The 16,846-nt window shown below is 19.1% G+C and overlaps 3 protein-coding genes across 3 annotated transcripts; all 3 read right to left on the bottom strand.

Moving 5' to 3' along the window:
* Positions 1-1,291: 1,291 nt before the first annotated feature.
* MKS88_000289 (uncharacterized protein) lies at positions 1,292-3,388 on the bottom strand (the record flags this gene model as incomplete). Its single annotated transcript, XM_067219272.1, has 2 exons — positions 1,292-2,080; positions 3,296-3,388. The coding sequence occupies 2 exons, from the start codon at positions 3,386-3,388 to the stop codon at positions 1,292-1,294; spliced, it is 882 nt and encodes a 293-aa protein (XP_067070380.1).
* A 3,347-nt stretch (positions 3,389-6,735) lies between these two features.
* On the bottom strand, positions 6,736-7,621 carry MKS88_000290 (uncharacterized protein; the record flags this gene model as incomplete). Its single annotated transcript, XM_067219273.1, has 2 exons — positions 6,736-7,413; positions 7,538-7,621. The coding sequence occupies 2 exons, from the start codon at positions 7,619-7,621 to the stop codon at positions 6,736-6,738; spliced, it is 762 nt and encodes a 253-aa protein (XP_067070381.1).
* Positions 7,622-15,767: 8,146 nt separating this feature from the next.
* MKS88_000291 (fam-l protein) lies at positions 15,768-16,740 on the bottom strand (the record flags this gene model as incomplete). Its single annotated transcript, XM_067219274.1, has 2 exons — positions 15,768-16,538; positions 16,666-16,740. 2 exons carry the CDS (start codon positions 16,738-16,740, stop codon positions 15,768-15,770), a joined length of 846 nt encoding a protein of 281 aa, XP_067070382.1.
* Positions 16,741-16,846: the final 106 nt, after the last annotated feature.

Below are 16,846 nucleotides of genomic sequence, written 5' to 3' on the forward strand. Positions count from 1 at the left end.
AAAAATTATAATAATATACAGATATAATTCATATTATATAAATAAAATACATATAAATATTTTATATTAATATTTTTATTATAAATTTCTTCCCTTTCACTATACACACTAATTCGCATATATAACACTACTATTATCTATCACTTTATTATATTTTTACAAAGAAAAAAACATGCATGTATTATTTTAATAATTAAAAAATACTTTTTAAGAGCAAGTAAATGTGATATCTAAAATGCGTATTAAAATTATATTGTAATTTTCATATGATTCCATTAAAAAATATTTATTATGTAAAATTCAGTCACGAAAATTATTAATAAAACATTCATTTATGAAATAATATACCTTACACTTATATAATTTAGCGTTGTACAAAAAATATAGGGCTCATAAATTCAACAAAATAAAACTTATGTGACCAAAAAAAAAAAAGTTATATACCTATGCATTATTTACAAATACATAATAAATAGTTTTTTAAATTTCATTTTATTTAGATATTAGCGTTATAAATATAAATGCATTATTAATTTTGAATAAAAAAATATATTCATAATTATATATATTTTTAAAATTATAGTAGCTCCTTCTTCCTATCGTTATATGCATGAAAAATAGAAAATATGTTCAAAAAAAAAATTAAATATATATTATTATATTTTAATAATAAACATATATATTTTTTGATTACCAATAATGATAACATAGATTCATACAGACATATATAAAATTTTATTACTATAAAACAAAATATGTATACATATCAACAAAACAAAATATATTAACTTTCTTTCATTATATAGCAAAGAGCATACATTTATTGATAATTTAAAACTAATAATATATTTTCTTAATAACCTGAAAAAATAATAATTTTGTACTAGAACAAGATATACTATAGAAATCACTTTTTAGTTAGAATAAAAAATATCAAAAAAATTCTATAAAATCATTTGAAATTTTCTATTATATATTAATTTTTATGTACAAGTATAGGGTTTTTATAAAAATGAATCTAAATAGGAAAAAAATATATTTATTATGACATATATATTTAACATAAAAAATACATTATGATAAGAATTCAAATACATTAAAACGTTAAAATTCACTAAAAAGATATGAATGTATTTTATTTTTGTGTGTAAAATATGGCGTGTATATGTAGGAGTAATTGCAAAATTTAGTTAATTATAGTTATTTTTAATAAATATATAAATAACGATATTGCGGATATTACTTCATATAAATTATTTCCTTATAAAAATAAATATATAATCTTATTTACTTATCTTTTCCTGAACTTAATTTTTTCAAATTTTTTAACTTTTTTATGGTAGTATATAATCGCTAATACAAGTGTGGAACCTAATATAATGAAAGGTAAGACATAAATTAGATAAATCATAAAACTGCTTACATAAGATTCAGTTATGATCTTCACAGTCTTACTTTTACCACCATTAGTAGTTACCGTTTTTGTTACTGCTTTTCCCATAGACTTTAAGAAATTACCTAAATAAGAAGTTCTCAGAAATTTATGTAAGTTCTTGAACCAATCAGGTGATAAGAGTTTCAATGCCTTAAACAACCATCTTTTAATTCCGTAAGAACAAGAATAATCCAATATAAGTGATATTAATAACAATACGAATATTAATAGAGGTAAAGCATGTCGTAATCCGTATTTTTTAAGTATTATTTTTTTGTAAACCTTATCACTAATTGTCCTGTTCCTTTTAAGAAAATCAATATAATCCAGCTCTTTGAATATTTTTTTTTCTAAATGGGAATATTTTTTTGTTTCAAATATACAAGTTTTATTTTTCATAGACTGTTTATTATCTTCTTCATCTTTTGATAAAGCTCTATTTGATAGATTCATTTGTCTTGCGACGCCCATTTCGTAATAAGATGTATCATTTTTCTCTCGTATTCCATTATTTGGTAACTGTTGCATTAATCTAACACTTCTTGAAAGTTTATTCTGCGAATTCTTTTCCAATAATCGATAATTTCTTCCATCCATTTTTATACCAAAATTGTGCATTTCTTCCAAATATTTGTTAAACGTATTCTAAAAAATTAAAGCACATATTCGTAATTTAAAAGAAAATTTAATTTCATTATAACAAAAAGTATTAACAAAAAAAAGCATACAATATTCATGAATGACACAAATTTATTTTTAAAATATTTTCTTACGAAATCATCATAAAATTGGCAAATAAAAGTTAAAAGGAAAAACGCGACAATTATAATAAATAGAATTAAATTCATTATTGTTTTTTTAAGTCTAATTATTTATATTTTAATATATCCATAAAAGAATAAATTGACATTATTATAATATTAATTTAATGACAATGGAGAATTTTTTATTTATTTTTTTATTATTTTTCATTTATTTCTAAATACATAACACAACATATATAAATATAATTTTTTTTTTTTTTTTGACAATACCAAAAAATAAAAATAGCTTTAAATATATATTATACAATTTCTATCTTAATTTTATTTTTTAAAAGATAATTTTGTTTAAAACAAAAGTATTTTAATGTATTCATAATAATTCAGAATATATTATTAAATTATTTAATAGAATAATTAAATAGTTCTTTCTATTAGATCTTTTAAAAATAAAAAAACATATAAAAGTTCTTTATATTTCTAAATATTGAGATGATGTAGAATATGACGTGTAAATAATATAGAATATGTAGAATATATAACGTATATAATATACGTAATACGCCATTCTCTACATTGAAATGATGACTAATTTTTACAATGTTTTGTTATTATTATTATTCTATAAATATTATATATCAGAAAAGACTATTATTATTGTGTCATTTTATTAATAAAGTTATAATAAGGATAAATATAAAAATCAAAAATTTTGCATAGCATTATATGATATATTAATTATAAAAATATCGTTCTTAAATAGTCCGTAATATATTTAAAATATTGAATCTATAAAATACAACAAAATGTAAAAAACTATTTATATCTTAATGGTATATAAATTATAATTTTTTATTTTTTTAATAATTTTTTAAATTTCTTGTTTTAAATAATATATAGTTTATACTATTTAGCGTAAACAAAATATTTTAAAGCTATATTCTTAATTTATTATTTTATTTTTTATAAAATATATATATATATAAAAGAAATATTAATGTAATCTGATGAACAATATAATAAACTTCAAAATATAAAGTAATTTTTAAATATATATAATATTATTATTATTATTTTTTCAAAACATAATTAAAAGTACCTTTCCCCCAAATAATTCAGTTCTTAGGCATACGTTTTTACATATGTTAGTCGTAATTTTTTTTTTTTTTATTTTGTCTTCATCAGGAACCATATATAGACAATTTATACTATAATTTCCTTATGTTCTTTCCGTTCGAATATTTTCTTATACATACACCTTACTATACTTTTCTCGATTACCTTATAGTTTTTTCAATAGTAACTTTCCTTTTAATTTATATAAATTCACTTTTTTAAACTAAATTAACTCTTCATTACAATTATCACACTTCAAAAATATATTCACCTTGACAAAGGGTTCTTCAATTATATATATATAAAATTATTTCTGTTCATTATGTTTAGAATAATTCCTTTATGTCTTCCAAAGCATCTGAAAGATTTTAATTTTTATCAATATATTCTATTCTCTTCATATGTTTGATGGGTAAATATAAAAAAATTTTATTTGTTCAACGTATATGCTTTATTAATGCATTCTTTTAATATTATTATATATATCATTACAAATATTTCCGTTGGTATTTTTATTTTACAATTATGTAATTCTTTAAAAACTCATTTATCTTCGAAACTTCCTATAATTGTCGTTAACATACTTTATTGAACTCCGTTACCACTTATATGTATTTCTCTCTTATATATCTTAATCAATTAGTTAAATCATTCATTTAGGATATTATTCCATCATGAGTACTTCCTGAATTATCCATTTTTTTCATGTATATTTTTACATTACTTTTATAAAATGTAAAGGAGTTGTATTTACAGTTATTAACGTTCTTTTAAGCACATTTATATCTATATGTTTTCTTATTTAATCTTTCTGTGTATTCTTTAAAGTATGTAATTTCCCTTATTTTTTCATGATCATTTTTTTCCATAGTTCGTTTAATATTTGAACAATAAATTAATATTCCATAACTAATTTTTTAAATTCAAATTAAACTCACTAAAATATTCATAGTTGTTTTTTTCTTACATTTTGCAAGGAATACTACATATATTTCGAAGAAATGTCTCTTGCTCATCACTAATTTATCAATTTTGTATTTATCTAGTACTTTCATATGTACATCCATATTACGTTATTTGTGCGTTTTTTTTTCCTATATATATTTTTATATTTATATATGGCCATATCTCGATTTCAGCTACTTCTCTAATATCAACAACATGATAAACGTTTGGATATTTTCAAGCTTTTTCAAAAGAACATTATGCACTTATTATTAATAAATTATGATATTTTTATCTTTTTTTAAAATTCTTTATTAATTATAAGAGTAAATAATGAACTTAATAATTTCTGGTTAGATTTTTATTTAGAAGAGGTTTTTTATATAAAGTATTCTATAAGGAGCAAAATTATACAAAAGCTCTTATATTATGTTAAAAGCACTGGAGAATTTTATTTTTATACTTAATAGTATGTAAAAATATACATTTTTTTATTCTTTAACATTTTATATTTAAATAAAAGATACTAATATAGAATAAATAATATACATTTTTCCTTTTATAATGTAACCATACCTTAGGGAATAACATATGTACTAAAAAAGTAAATTAGCATTTGTTCTGAAACAATGTGTTAATATAAATTAATTAATTTACAATAAAAGTTTAATTTATATTTTTTAAATAGAAATGTATTAATCATATTTTATGCACTTTCATATAACATATGTCAATCTTTATATAAGTATAATTATCTACATTGTAAATGAAAAAGAAATATTAATACATGAAAAAATATATCAGACAAACCATAAATAATATTATATTAATAATTATTTCATGAGAAAGTATATGATAGGTGATATTTTATACATACGTACATTTAAAAGGAGAAAAATAATGATTATTATGTATCTTTATAAATAATTAGTAAACTTATAAAAAATTTTCAAAGAATCATATGTAAATAATAAAAAATACTAAAATAAAAGAATGAAAATATAAAATTAAAGATTACTAGAGCTTTTAATAAAATGAAAATAATTACTAAAAATGAGCAGCATGAACTATTATAATTTATAGTATACAATTACAAGGACAATTTCTTTTTTTAATTACCATCAATAATTATGCATAATAAAGGGTTTATTGAATTAAGATAAAAACAAAAAATATAATTATTGATATGATTAAAATGCATATTATTAATGAGTTAAGGTAATTCTTAATTTATCCTTATAATCAAAAAGTTATATATTGTAGTTATATAATTACTTAACCAATGTAATTGTAGAAGAGGCATTTTCAACATACCTTTTTTGCTAAAAATAAAAATTCTGTCTTATACGAGAACAAAATACCTATAATTTTTTTTTATTGGTAATATATTTATTCATTAGTTATAAAATTGTTTCTAAGAAATAATAAATGGTAATTGTAGTTAATTCAAAATTTGTATTAATTAAATAAAAAAAATTTTAATTATATCAATGAGATGTTATACGACGGATAAATAAATAATATTAAAAAAAAAAAGAAAAGTATTTCATAAAATGATCTACAAATATCTGAATACAATTAATTCATTAATTTAATATATTAATGATACAAAAAGATAAATTAAAGAGATAGCTCGTTTATATATTAATTTTCAGTATAATATATATTTAAGCTATTTTAACAAAACTGAATTAATTGCAATATTAATAACAATAATAAAATTATAAATTTTCTTATGTCTTCATTTAATTTAAATATTTAAGATCCTCAAGTTATTAAGCATTTATAAATAATTTATTATTAAAGACTGTGTTTATATACATTTATAGCATGAGTTTTACACAATGCTAAAAAAACTAGCACTTTGAATTATTTTTAAAATAAATATGTTCTGCTGAATATTTCTCAAAAACTGAATTTTGTATAATAAATATTAAGTCTTTTTCTATTAATATATATATATATATATTTTTTTTTTTTTTTTTTTCCAATGTACCAATAAACACTCATTTCCTCATGTAGAATATAAGTGAAGGCACATATATTTTTAATTAAAAATAGTTAATTTTTTTAAAAACCTGAATAAATAATAAAATTAGACCACAATAATATATGAAATAAAAAGAACAACAGTTTATTACAAATATATATCATAATACATCCACAAAATTGTTTGAATTGTACAATTATAATTCATTTTGAAGCATAAAACTATATATCCAAAGAAATATAATTAAATATACAAATATATATATTATAACGTAATATTTATCTATGATGCAACATATAATTAAAATACAAGTTCCAAAACAATAAGACATTCAAATAAACAAATAAAAGTAAAACATATATTTCAATTATCATATATTAAAAAGTTCACGTGCCCAAGTTCAGTTATAGTACAATGGAAATTATTAAAATTATTTCGTCACATTGAGGAATTCTTTACAGAAAAATAAATATTTCTAATTATACCTTTTACTCCGTCATTAATTTAATTTTATTATATTTTTCATTATTTCTTAAGATCTTGTATATTCCAATAACAAGCATAACAGATAATGTAATCATAATTACGCTAAATAATGCTAAATAAATATAAAATTGTTGATGCTTCTTCAACTCATCTAAAGTCTTATACAAAGTACCTAATAATGGAGCACTTTTAATATTATCCTTTATACTACTCCAAAACGGGAATGTTGGCAATACTGCTAATCCTACTCCAAACAACAAAAAAATAAAAAATTGAGCAACTCCGAAACCGTAACTTCTAAATTTTATTTTTTTTAAAGCTATGTCACAAACTCTTCTATTTCGTTCAACAAAATTATCATAATTTTTCTTGTTTATCCATTTTTTTTCAAAATGGAAATGTTTTCCATCGAACATTCCACTATTATAATCCACAACTTCTGTATAATATTGCCCCTTATTTAATAAATTTCTATTAAATTTTTTGTTCTTTTTGTTAGCCCATTTTTCACTACTAGATACATAATTTTTTTCGCACCTTTCATTATGTAGTGAATCCACTTTTAAAAGCGCAATATTTGAATCCTTATTTAGTTTATATTTTGCTAATAATCGATATTTTTTTATACCTAATTTTCTATCATTATTGTAGTTGTCATATAAATATTTGTTAAACTTTCCCTAAAAAATTAATGTATTATTAATTTAAATAATAAATAATTTATGTTATAAAACAGTATTAATAAAAATAATATACTAAGAATATTTAAAATAAATATTTCCTTATATATTATTTTTTCATTACGTTATTGCTAAGATCACATATCCAAGTTAAACCTATGAAAGCATATATTTTAATAAACAAGAATAACTTAATTTTATGTTCCATAATAAAGGTCTTTAATATTCTAATATATAAAGTAAGTAAAAATTAACAATATTAATATAATATATTTTTAATGATAAAATGCATTATTAGTTTCTATATATTAAATTTGATAGTCCTTTGTAAATACCTAATAAAATATATTAAGTGTAATACATTTTATTACAAGGACAAAAAAAGTTTTTAGAACATATAATAAATTATTTACATAATTTTATTTTAATATATATCATTTATTCAATAATAAAATAATCTTATTTCATTGAAAAATATTCAAAAATAAAAAATAAAATAATTATGTAATATAGTGTAGTAATTAAAAAATTTTATTATTAAAACTTTTTAAAATAAAAAAATATTTCTAAATATTTATATGTAGAGAGTGTATATAGATTATAGATAATATATAACATAGATAATTAATTCATCCTAATAGTAATAGAATAATTACTATTTCATAAATGTTACAAATTAATAATTTTTATTTTATATAAGTTATGTTTTTGAAATTTTTTTATTATTTCATGAAATGTATTAATTATTATTATAATAGTAACAATAGATGAAAATAACAATATATGACATATCGTTCTGTGTTATTAATATTACCTCCCTCAGTTACTAGGCGAAAATATGCATTCTTGTTTGTTTTATAACATATTTTAAAATAATAAACACAATAAATAATATATGATAAAATATATATTTTAAGACTAATTAAAGATTCATCTTTTATTATTACAGTATAAATTTTAATTATATATATTTTATACTATAATTTTTAAATTAAAGATTTTTAATTTTACAAACATAATTTTTTTTATTTTATTTACATATATATATATATATTTATGTGTATTTTGATGAAATTAGATTAAAGAAAAAAAAGTGACGATATACATAAATTATATTATAAAATATAATAGAATCAAAAAGTTCTTAATCTAAATATGTATTAGTTTAATTCAATCAAGAATAAAAATACATATTTTTTGATTATTGAATTATTTTATACTAAATTGTTAAGTGATTCCTACGTAGTACAATTAAGCAATTGTAACAAGAATGTAATATATGTATTTAATCTTTCTTTCATTAGTAGAAATCTGTAATACACAAATTAATAATATTCTACTAACGTATCCCCTTGAATTTAAAACTGTACTAAAGAAAATTTTTTAATATCCTTCCTTTAGTCATAATCCTAGTACAAAATCCTTATGTATGTATATAAATCAAATGCATAAAAAATATTATTTCGTAAAATATCATAACTTTATATATTTATAAAGAAAAAAACAATTAATGTTCTTACTACAATTTTCATTAACAAAAAGACCAATATTTCTTTTGTATTTATTTACAAATATTAAATTCAAGATGCTGAGTTTTAGCTGTATTTATGCTAATAAATGTAATTCTTAATATTTTTCTTGGATATGTAATACATTTTCAATAGTATGTACCTCAAGTTTAACAAATTAAATAGTAATATTAATCTTAATTTTATTTTTAAAATTACAATAGAGCAGTTTTAAAAAATTAGAGGTATTTACTGTAAAAAGCTCATAAATAAAATTCACAAAAAATCATATAACCTATCCTTATATAAGTAATCCTTATATACATAATAGAGAGTAATATTTTAATTATAACATTAAATAGCTTATAAAATTAGTAAAATAACTATTAAACATGTATGAACTATATATATATATATATATATATATATATATATCAAATGACTATTGCAATACATTTATATTTTTAAAAGGAAGTGTAGTGTTTGAAAAAATTCTTAGACATTAATATAAATTAATTATATTTTTCCATATATCTAAGTTTCCATTAATTTTCTAGTAAAAGCATAAAGAAAAAATTCATTAAATAACAAATGTATAAATAATCATCTATATATAATGATGTCATAAGTACAAATAAAATTTATCCTTAAAATTTACTTAAATATTATATTATGAATAACTTAATTTCATTATATATATTTTACTCATTTTAACTATATACATGTAGTTTCAGAAAGAAGAAAATAAGTAATTTCTGTATTATGCATTTCAATAATAGACTAACTTTGGTTCAAATATATATTAGCTACATAGTGTCGATAACAAATATTTATATTAATCGTCTATTATAGATATATAAGTAATATTTATTGAAAATAATTAACGTCATATATAATATAACATAAATAATAAGATATAAATCTGAATATAAGTCACTCATTTAATTCAATTATTTTATAAATTATTATATTCTTAAGGAGCTATTAATATTTCATTCTAATAAGTAGAATTATATTAGTACATATGAATATATCCTAAATAAAATATCGAAAAAAAAAAAAAAAAATATATATATATATATATATAATAAAAATATTTTGGCATTTAGTTTTGTAATATGAATTTATCATTATAATTTTTATTTCAAAATAGTGCTTGTTAAAAATATATTAATATAAAAAATAAATATGTAACCAAAAAAAAAAAAAAAAAATTAACAAAAATAATAGTAAAATTTTCTCTATTCTGCTCTATCTTGTAAATGAATTAATTATTTATATACATAATTACATGCCAGAGTTGTTTATATGCAGTCTGCATTAATACATATATACATTTCCTAATGTGCTTATTTTTTGGTGTAGAACATTATAAACATGGGTATCTACGAGTAATTTCACGTCAGAATATTTATACATATATTCATATATAAAGGGTGCTACTTCGATTTAGACTAAATTAAATTTTACATTTGTCTTTATACGTTTGCATTTTTTACATTCTTGTTTCATATTTCCCAGTTCTTACAATAAATGTACAATATAAAAAACCCTCTAAAAAAATTATCTATAAATGTATTCAAAAGTTTACAATTTGGACGCGATATAGAATAGGGATACACTTGAATTATTAATTTTTACAAATTAATTTAAACAACTTCCTGTATAGGTCGATTAATGTATATTTTTGTTCTTAATCGTTTTAATTATTAACAATATTAAGAAAGCATCTCTTTCAATAAACTTCATGCATTGCTGATATTCTCCTTTTCGTTCATAAGAATTTTATCATATGTTTTATACTTTCCTATTCATATAAACATACAATTACATGCAAATAACTAAAACGGGAGAACATCAGAAGGTAGTCAGAGACATAACGAGTGAATAAATTTTCAAAACACAACATTTGTATATATATATTTATTTATTTACGTGCTTCCTGTTATGACTTTTCAATATAAACAATCTAACACGCGCAAGAAAAGCTAGTACATGAAAAAAAAAAAAAATATATATAAACATGCTATATGCATACGTAAGCATAGATCTATGAATAATGATATTCGATGAGAATACACAACATGAACGAAATTGGTAACCCATATTTTTTCATTTATTTATATACTTAAAATTACTTAATGACGATAAATACCCTATTCGATATATTTTATTTTAAATGATTTTAATATACTTTGGTGTCTTTATAGATGTATTCTTCTTATGAGATCTTTCGTTCGTTTCACATATGTACGGTACAACATAAAAAAAAATCTACATATATATATATATATATGAAGCTCATCCATCAAAAGGAACTGCAATAATGATTTCATAAAACGAAATAGATAAATGAAGTTGTAAAAAATATATTTTATTTGTTTTATTAGTTATTATTATTTTTATGTACCGTCTGTTTACGCAGGAAAACACGCCTCTATCAACCGTATTATAAATATAGATAAATAATTCAATATATTTTTCAAGTTTAAAAAAAAAAATACGTCTTTTAAAATGTATAAATATACATGTATTAAAATATATAAATGGATACATTACATTATGTAAGTATACATATTTATATATAGGCACGCGCCCATGCGCATTAACATACATGTATGTTCATCGCCAATGTATATATACATGGTATATCATAATAGATGACATATATAAATTTTTTGAAAACAATAGTTATCAACTTTTGTATCTTTAATTCCCAACAAATTATATAATTAATTGCTCAATTTTTCTATTTTTCACCCTTTCATTCATGCTAAGGAAAGAAAAAATAATTTAGGAAAATGTTGTAAAGAGATACACAACCATTTTATTTCTGTCTCCTTTTCATAAAACACTTGTGTGTATATCCATTTTCCTTTTTAGAAAAACATCTTTGTAATTCCTGTTTAAACTTAAAAAAAAACGGAAAAAAAAAATTATCTTAAAATGTCCAACTATACATATACATTGTGTATCAGTATTAATCATATTTTATTATATTTTACTTTTTTTTATTTTGCTGGAGCCAATTTTCCATGGCCTTATCAGATAATGTTTATTTCCTTTTTTATTCCTTCTTTTTTAACATAACCTTCTTTCAGGATGATTAATTTATCTTTATAAAGATATAGTTATTCTATAAAAAGAAAGCGTATAATTCATGTACACAGCGATAATTCCCTCAATTCTCATATTTTATACTTATTAGAATTTATGCATTTACATTTCATTAATATTTAAGCCTATAATTAAAAGCAATACATCAAGTCAAAAAAATAAAATAAGTATACCAATTAGTATTACATACATTAATACAATTATTATAACAGTTCTATCTTATACTTACCATACATTGGCATTTTTACAATTGTAAAGCTAAATTTATAATTTATCATATTTTTAAAAATTTATACACAAGGAAATATTATTACAATTTATTAATATATTATTTTTTTATTTTAATTTTTTACATACTAACTTCAAAAAAAAAGGAAGACAAAAAGTTAGGTTAAAATGAGATAAATGGGAGAAATGAAAATTTGAAATAAAGAAAATTTTAGGGATATATATACATGTACATTTTATATTATATCCTCATTCATACATGTATATACATAAAAAAAGTTCAAAAAAAATGAAATAAAAAAAGATAAAACTCTATATATAAATTGAAGAGACTCCAAAATGAAACAATATGTATATAGTAAAATCAAACAGAAATTAAAATATACACATCGAAGTATATAATAGATATGAGAAAAAATCTAAAAGAACAAGAAAAAATCAATCGTTACTAAATTTTTATTGTAAAATACATAAAAGAAAAAAAGTGAAATTTTTTTTATGTTTATACCTTGTATTATATGCATATTCTTCAATTTATCGTTATAATTAAAAAAAAAAAAAGCTTATTATGACATTAGAACAATGCTATATATTGACATATAATGTCATTTTATATATAACACTTTTATTAAAAGAGTGTATTATATGTTGTTTTTTTCATATGGTTATATATGATAGTTCAGTAACTTATATGTATGTATATATTAAAATGTAAAAATAAAAAGAAAGAATATTTTTAAAAATTCATGATATATGAATTGAATTCTTATATAATACTTTAATAATATATATGTAATTTGTTCATAGATTTATATTTTATTTATTTATATATTTGTTCTCCTATGCTAATTTTTGTGTATTGTAATTCTCTATAATTAATAATTAAAAAGATTCCTTTTAAATATCGTTTACAGCTGTTTTTTAATTAATATACTTTATACGCTTTGCTTAAATTAACGTACTACTTTTTTTCGAAATGTCACATTTTTTTAAATTATAATATTATCTAAATTTGAAAAATGTCTTAGACGAATATAAAATGATTGTGCGTTACTATAGTAATCCTGTTTAAAAGTCAGTGCAACTAAAAATAATAAATATCTGTAACTTTGTTTTCATATGATATAAAAATATAATTTATATATATCAATATCTGTTGACACAAAAGTAACCATAAAAAACATAATCAAAAATAATATGAGACCACTTCATTTATAATTACAATAAATAATAATATTTTAATTATAGTGTTCTTTGAAATATATATTCTATGAATTCCGCGGAAACGAACAAATAATTACAACACATATAACTTCTTATGTGTAATGCTCCTTTTCTATAATTTTCATACTATATTCAATTAAAATAATTATATAAAAATATAGAAATATTCAAATTGTTCTTTGATTTATCCATAGTATCTTATATTTACATGCGCTTCTGTAAAAACCTTCAAAGTCTAGTATATAATTATAATTCTGTTAATATTATTTGATAGAATATTTGTATAAACCTCATAAAATATTTTAAACAGTTTTTATAAATTCATAAATCATTTTTATTATAATATATAATTTAAAAGAATTTTAAATTCATGTATATTTCAAATTATTATGAGCAATATAACAATAAATATATAGGTTAATTTATAACTTAAAAAAAATGAAACAATTTTAATAAATTGCATTTAGATATTTCTTCTCAAATTTTTAAGTAAATAAGTATCGATATTCTCAGTTTTTACATTGCCTTTAATTAAACAAATACCATATAAAATAGAATTGATTCTAATTCAATTATTTATTTTATTTTAATATAGTTGTAAATGTAAAAGTAAAAAAATATATTATCACAATAATTTATGCCATATATATGCTTATATTATATTCATAGAAAAAGATATTCTATTCAAATAAAATAACATTTAATGTTAATAATATATATATAAATATATATGTTTTTCATTTAAACAATAATTATAAATATTTTCTCTCTCATACAGAGTTTTCTATATATGATGTTATTATGATCTTTAATATATAAGTATACATTTATAAAAAATGGTATATTTATGCGTTATTTAAGAGAGTAAACAATATATTTTTAAATTTATTCTGTTATTGTAACTAAAACATATATTAAAGATATATTATGTGTTTGATTAGAAAATATAAAAAATCAAATTTAATATGTGAATTTTATTTATTAGATTTACTCGAAAATGGTTGAGAGCAGAAACATATTATTTAAATTTTTTAACAAAATGGTAAAAAAAATAGATTAAATTTTGGATTATACCTTATTTAAAAATATATGACAAATATAAAAAATATTACGCATTCACAATTTATATATTAAAACAAAATATTCCTTAACATTTATTTTGTTTAAAAATTGTCATTATTTTTTGAAGAAATTATTAATTAATATAAACTTTATTATTATATACATTTTAAATTATTTTAACAACTTACATCATATATTTATGGAATGTGTGTAAAGAGCACAAATATGTAATTCTTTATTTACAAATAATTACATGTTTTTACAACTGTATATATTTTTTTTTAATATGCTTAATTAAAATTTTTATTTTTACCCTAATATAATGTATTTTTCTAAATTTACTATTACGAAATAAACATAAAAATAAAACTAAATTTCGACATATTAACTAATAATATCTGATTAAATTCAAATCGTTATTTTATTGATTCAATGCCATAGGATATACATAAAATTCATAATATATTTATATAAAAATTTTCAATAAAATATATATAAAAATAGTTTTTAAATATTAATTGATAATTTATTTAATCATTATAATAATGCTATATATGAATTTAACTCTTTAATATCAAATAATTAATTTTATAAAGATAGTAAACTATTATAGATCATTCATATTTTAATATGATATTATTTTTTTTTAAAGTGAATAACAAAACATGCGTATATACACATGCATGGGAACAAAACATGTTCAGTATATTTCATTAAAAATAAAAAAATTTACGTTCATTTTTACCCAAAAAATAACAAAAAATATTTTTAGTTTAGTCAATATATAATAGTTTTACTCTGGAATATTGAAAATTAGAATGTACAATATTTTATAATTCAAACATTGATTAACACCCTATTTAAAGACAATTATATAAATTGTCTTATTATATATGAATTATAATATAAAAACATATATTTTTCATAAGAGTCCATTGACATACTCACATATATATTCTAATTCATGATGTATATTTAATAATTCTGTAACAATTGCAGAATATACATGTTTAGAAAAAAGGAAAATTTTAAATACACAAAAAAACTAAGAACATATACTTTAACTATTGTACCCTAAAAATATCACATGTATATGGGTTCAATTATAAAATATATGAAATTATGGGAATGTTTATTAAGCATGGCAATAAGGATAATACATATATCAGTTCATATTGAAGATTACACAAACTAACATATTACGTATTATAGATTTTACCTTTTCCTGAACTTAATTTCTTGATATTTTTTTACTTTTTTATGGTAGTAAAAAATTCCTAATATAATGGTGATACCCAGTAATAGGAGAGGTATACAATAAATTATATAAATTAGAAAAGGTTTAGTTATAAAAGTCCAATTTATAGGAGTTGGATTTCCACTTTTCATAACATTAACCGTATCATTATACCACAAAAAGTCTAAATTGAGTTTCCGCAAAAAAAAATTTAAAGGCTTTGACCATTTAGCTCCAAGTGTGTTTCTCAGTACTTTTATCAATCTCCCAATAATTCCATAACCACAAGAAAAATCTAATATTATTGAGATTGATAAAAACAAGAATATGAATAAAGGTAAACAAATTCGTACTTTGTATTTTTTAAATATTATTTTTATGAAAAACTTATTAGTAATAGTTCTGTTGTTTTGAAGAAAATCTAAGTAATCTAATTCTTTGAATATTTTTTTTTCTATACGAGAATATGCTTTTGTTTCAAACATAAAAGATTTATTTTTCATATGTTGCTTATGACCTCCTTCATTCACTAATGCGCTTCCATTTGACTGCTTTTTTGTTTCTGTGGTTTTTTCTTCATTATTAGATATGTACCTTTTGTCGTTTGATACATATTTTGGTATATATTCTTGTAAATATACAGCACATGATTCCTTATCCTGTTTATATTTTGCTAGTATCCTATATGTGCTTTCATCTATTTTTTTTTCAATCTGGTAGTTATCAACCGTAGACATCTTAAATATACTCTAAAAAAAACAAAGTAAACATTTGTCATTTAATGAATGAAATATTTTATGCTAAAAAAGCTTATTAACAAAAATAAAAAACTAAAAATGGTAATAACCAAAATATTTTCAAATAATATTTTCATACTACGTCATTTTTAAAATGGTATGTTTCGGATAAAAGTATCAACGCATAAATTTTAATACGTAAAAGTATCATCATTTTTTTTTCTATGATATAGAATTTTAATACTATAACTTATTCAAGAAAGAATAAATAAACAATAGTATAATTTTCATTTAATATTAAAAAATAATTAATTATATAT

This window comes from Plasmodium brasilianum, assembly GCF_023973825.1.
Source record: "Plasmodium brasilianum strain Bolivian I chromosome Unknown PB_00_15, whole genome shotgun sequence".
Taxonomy (NCBI): domain Eukaryota; phylum Apicomplexa; class Aconoidasida; order Haemosporida; family Plasmodiidae; genus Plasmodium; species Plasmodium brasilianum.